Source organism: Eurosta solidaginis, chromosome 4 (assembly GCF_040869045.1).
Source record: "Eurosta solidaginis isolate ZX-2024a chromosome 4, ASM4086904v1, whole genome shotgun sequence".
Classification (NCBI taxonomy): Eukaryota; Metazoa; Arthropoda; class Insecta; order Diptera; family Tephritidae; genus Eurosta; species Eurosta solidaginis.
Window position 1 is genome coordinate 236,379,151 of NC_090322.1, and position 5,371 is coordinate 236,384,521.

The 5,371-nt window shown below is 41.9% G+C and overlaps 1 protein-coding gene across 1 annotated transcript; it reads right to left on the reverse strand.

The window, feature by feature from the left end:
- Positions 1–3,370: 3,370 nt before the first annotated feature.
- LOC137249224 (uncharacterized) lies at positions 3,371–4,626 on the reverse strand. The gene is made up of 2 exons (XM_067780534.1): positions 4,111–4,626; positions 3,371–3,951 (listed from the first exon to the last, which is right to left on the reverse strand). Exons 1-2 carry the CDS (start codon positions 4,280–4,282, stop codon positions 3,608–3,610), a joined length of 516 nt encoding a protein of 171 aa, XP_067636635.1. The 5' UTR covers positions 4,283–4,626; the 3' UTR covers positions 3,371–3,607.
- Positions 4,627–5,371: the final 745 nt, after the last annotated feature.

Consider the following 5,371-nt stretch of genomic DNA (forward strand, 5'->3'; position numbering starts at 1 on the left):
TGGAAAAAGCGGAATTTACCGAAATTCGTTACAATATTTTGTCTCCTATTAATTTTCCAGCAAACATTCGGAGTTAAAAGAGTGTAATAAAGGATACCTAAATCGGAGCGCTGACACTCTTTATGAATAGGAGTACGATCAAATTCCAGTTATGCTCATAAACATTTATGTGCTTTATGCCATGGCTTTAAAAAAAAGCGAAGCATATCCATTAAAGTATGGGATACCGGCGACAAATCTAATTAAAGTCATAGAGGCTCTACACACCAACCAGGGTATATCATGGAGGCAGTTTGGTGGTTACAATGAAACAAAGCCCGAAATACTTGCATTGGTGAAATACAAAAGAGACAACTTTTCTATGTCAATTGACAGTTGAAAATTTCCGACTTGTGTATGTCAGATGGCGCTAGTGTCGCTCGATTTGCTGGTCCCCATAATAATACATGCAATATAATAATCTGTCAGCGCACATTGTTGCATCGAAAACCTTATGTATAGGCCCGACGCGTTTGCGTTCGCAGAAGCGACTAGCTTTCTTTGCAGAAGCCCCCAGTTTTGAATCGGTAAGTAACCTCGGTCACTACAACTTTAGGTGTGCCGGAAGATTCCATTCTTATCTCCCCTTTTTCCAAGGATGAGGTGCGTCTACCGCCGTCTGCCACATTTTATCCCTCATCCACCGGCCTCCACCGATCTTTCATCTGCGTTTCTGCGGATTTCGATTTCACCAACGACCAGTTGCTTGGAAATCGAGCCACCGATTCGGCATCGGCAATTCACTGGAATCCACTAATCCACCGATTCGTCAACTACGACTCACCGGGTATCGGTTCCACCAACCACCGGTTACTTTGGAATCGATCCACCGATTCGTCAACTACGACTCACCGGGTATCGGTTCCACCAACCACCGGTTACTTTGGAATCGATCCACCGATTCGTCATCGCCACCACCAACCGCCTATTCAACTTATGGTCATACACAGCACGAGGTACATGCATAAAAACATCAAGATACATTGTCCCCCCATCGAAAGACACGTAATCAGACCGACCACATTGTGATAGATGAAAAGCATGCCTCCAGTGTTTTAGATATATGCACGATTCGAGAATCACTATTCCGTCGCAGCCAAAATATGTTCCTCTGCGAAGATAAAAACAAGTATCAAAAAACACAAGGAAAGCTAGACGTCGAAAGGCTGCAATCGTAACACATTGCCAATGATTTCGCAACTTGATGCATATAACTGCTCTCTGAGGGCACAAGTCAATCCGATGGAATGCAGAAGCCATGGGAGCATATCGCTAAAGCTTCTCGTACCGCCGCCGAGGAAAATTGGTACGCTGAAGAATGCCGCGTTGCAGCCGAAAAAAAGGCGCTACCTGCAGGGTTTCGTTAAAAGCGAAAGCAACAAAAAGTAGTAGCAGAAAGGAGAGGAGATTGAGCTGCAGACTAACGCCCGTAAATTATATCAACAACTACGACGACAGACGGAAGGTTTCAAGTCCGGGCAAACTCCTGAAAGAACGAAAAGTGTGACCTTATCACCGATGTCCAGATGGTACTAAGTTTATGGAGGAAACACTTAACTGCCCTCCTTAACAGGAATATCGATGTACCGCCCAGGGATGATGAACCCGAGCCCACTATCGTTGATGTCAGAATTTATTTGCCATCACTCGATTATTATGAAGTAAGAACCGGGAAAATTAGCAAGGCCGCGGGCGCTGATATATTGCCTGGCAGCTATACAAATACGTTGACGAGGAGTAAGGCACATGCACCAATATTTTTGCAAAATATGGTCGGATGAGTGCATGTCTGATGTTTGGAATCTAAGAGTTATTTGGTCAGTCCACAAGAAGAAGGGTCCTACCAACTGTGCTAACTATAGCGGAATTAGCCTTCTTAGTATCACATATAAGGTCTTGGCAAGCGTATTGTGCGAAACATGGAAGCCCACCATAAATCGGCTGATTGGACCTTCCCAGTGTGGCTTCAGACCTGGTATATCTAGCATCGACCAGATTCCCACTATGCGCAAAATCTTGGAAACACCCCGCGAAAAAATATTTATTTTGACCCACATCACTAAAGAAGAGTCGATTTTAAAATCATCTTCGACAGCATGAAACGGGGCTGTCTATATGCCGCTATGTCTGAATTTGGTTTCCCCGCAAAACTCATGTGGCTTTGTGAAATGACGTGAATTGACACAATCAGCTCAATTGGAATTGCGAAGGACCTCTCCGAGCCGTTCAAAACTAAATCAAGTGCGTATGCTGACGACATTTATACCATCGGCCTGAAAACCCGCGCCGTACGCTTCGTTTACTTCAAACTGAATGAGGACAAAGAGGCAGTGCACTTTTGGCTGGGCAAACACGTCACTGCTGGCAGCCATAACTTCGAAATAGTAAAAGGCTTCATTTATTCAGCACCTGCATTAGCAAAAGCTACTAACATCAGCTTTTAAATCCAGGGAAGAATAAATACGATTTATACGCTACTTTGGACTATGAAGGCTTTTGAAAAGTTAAGTTCTCTCTCTGCTCTTTAAGTCACTTATCGCTCCCGTCCTGCTATGTGGTGCAGAAGCATTGACCATGACAACACCAGATAAGACGGCTTTGGGAGTGTTCGAGAGAAAAGTTATTCGAAGGGCTTACGGATTTTTGCTCCTTGTCGACGGCGAGTACCCAGTACTCAAGAGAAAAAGTTAATGATGAGCTGCACGAGCTTTGCGCAGACATCACCATTGTTGAGCGAAATAAAACACAGCGGCTACATTGGCTAGCTCATGTTATGCGAATGAAATATAGGCAATGCCCGACTAAGAAAGTATTTTTATCAGAACATGCCTATGGAAGCAAAGGAAAAGGGTGACCCCCGCTCTGGTGGCGTGAAAGGGCCAGGTTCTCTTGGAGGGACCAATTTGCGTCAGATAACCCAACAAAGATGCGATTGGGGCCCTTAATGGACTACCATAACCGTTTAAAAGGCAAATATGAATCCAATTAGAGTCATTGCTCCAATAAACGATGATATGATAGAGCTCGAGCGATCTGTACTACTGCTCAGAGAGCAGACTTTATTAAGCAAGCGAGAGAGCTCAATAGCACAGCGTCCCAATGAAGAGGACTCTATCTATCTATCTATAAGGCAGTACCAAAATGGTCACCACATAAATCCAATAGAAAGACATAGGGCATTTAATTTGTCTGAGATATATTCAATCATTATTTTCAGAGCAAGGGCTCTTGAGAGGCTCATTCTATATCTCTATTCGAAAGGAAATGCAGTTCGAAATCCGTCAAATCACATAGGTACATTTTTTTTTTATTTTTTTCTAATCCGATAGATATTTATTTCGAATCGAGCTGCATAATAAGATTTTAGATTCACAATAAATGTACTAAAGAGGACTTATCTGCAAAAGATCAAAATATTGAAAAATTAAAAAGACGAATTTTTACATTGAATTTTTTTTAGGTTTTTTATTTTGTATATAAATATATACATATTTATCTTTTCGTTAATATATTTTTTTGTTTGTTTTAAGCAATGATTTACCATTTTCTTTCTGCTTTTGTTAAATGTTTAAGCCATCGGGTAACTATGCGCCCTTTCAAGATGTCCGCCAGCATGGCCCACGCCAAATGCTTGAAAAGCTTTTACCACGGAATCATGACAATGTCCATCTGCATGATGTCCTTGTTGGGAGACATGGGAACCAAAAGAATGCCGGAAAGGATGGTGGTGATGATGTGGATGCGGGTGATGATGTGGATGACCATGTCCATGTGGCGGATGATGTGGACGTGGATGTCCATGCCGAGGAAGATGTGGATGACGATGCAAACGTGCATGCATATGTAGGTGTTCATGCAGATGCCCGTGCGGTGGATAATGTGGACGGTAAACCACACCATGCTTCATCATACCTGGAAATGTACCAAAGTCCATCATATGCCTGCCTGTCATTGAATGTCTTGGATGATGTACAACATGCGGTTCATGGTGGCCACGTCGTGAACCATGATGATGATGATGGTGATGCTGATGATGATGGTGATGTGCACTACGCATATGTTTATGCCTACCAGCAACAACTTCGTGATGGCACCCTTCATCATGATTTACTGTTTCGTTATCACTTGATATATCAATGCTTTCAAATGCTTTGGTCCGATAATTAGCACTTTGTTGTTCGGCACTGGGTTGGGCTGCAGTCCCTGTGTCATCACGATCACAATAACTTACAATATTTAGCATGTTTTCCCCATTCACACCAAATCAATGCCTTTGGTATTTCACAATTTTTAGTAGATATATGTATGTGTTGTGTATATATGCACGTATGTATGTATGGTAACACTGCTAAGACTTCTCTTTTATTTTACTTTTTTTTATTATTAAAATTATTTTAATTTAATTTAATCTGCATATATTTTTCATTCCACTCTTTAAAAGCATCACCAACCACAATTTATGATTATCTCATTTTCTGCTTCTCACTCTAATGTTGTGAAACCCTCTTTCCTTGAGTATTGGCAACGTTTTGCAGTATCATTTCAAATGTTAATTTAACAATGACCGTAAACATCGGTTGAGGTGACTTTTATATCACCTACTCTTGTGGAAATATGAAATAATACAAGTAAATAAGGTTTACTATGGCATTCCAGATTTTTTCATAATAAGCAATACGTAATTGTTACATATTTGCTCTCGCAGAGAGTGCGCGTACTTCATGATCAGCACACCCTCTAGGAAATCCACACTCTATCTTTCCAGTTTAAACGGCTTTGCAAAATAATGTTGAATGACACTAGCAGTTCCGCCGTAAATCCTGCGCTCTCTTGAATGGATAAAACAAAAAAGAGGGTCCTTCTTAGAGCGAGGCCAAAACAAGTAAGAGACAACAAACGGGAGACTATCACCCAAGCAACGTGGTTTCAGGTCGGGAAACAGCCTTTTTGGCGCAATTGAAGATGTCCCCACAAGCATAGATATAGCGTACTTTTGTACGAATAGCATTACTGCTATACGAATAGCCTGTGCTTATCGGAAGGTGTCTGTTTATTGTTGTCATGTTTTATCCAGGAAAATCCCAGTAGATCCACTATCAGGTGAAATTGACGATCTGTATGGCATTGGAATCAGCTGACCATCTGTAGATGCTAAGAAAAGCGCAAGGGCACGAACAATAGTTAGGCGGCAAGAACGGTGGTAGAATCGAGAGAAAGGCGCTGGACCTTCATGCTAGTTCGGAATATAGCGGAATGGTACGAGCGAAAACACGGCGAACTAAATTACCACCTCACACAGATATTGAGCAGGTACGGCGGCTTCAAGGAATAT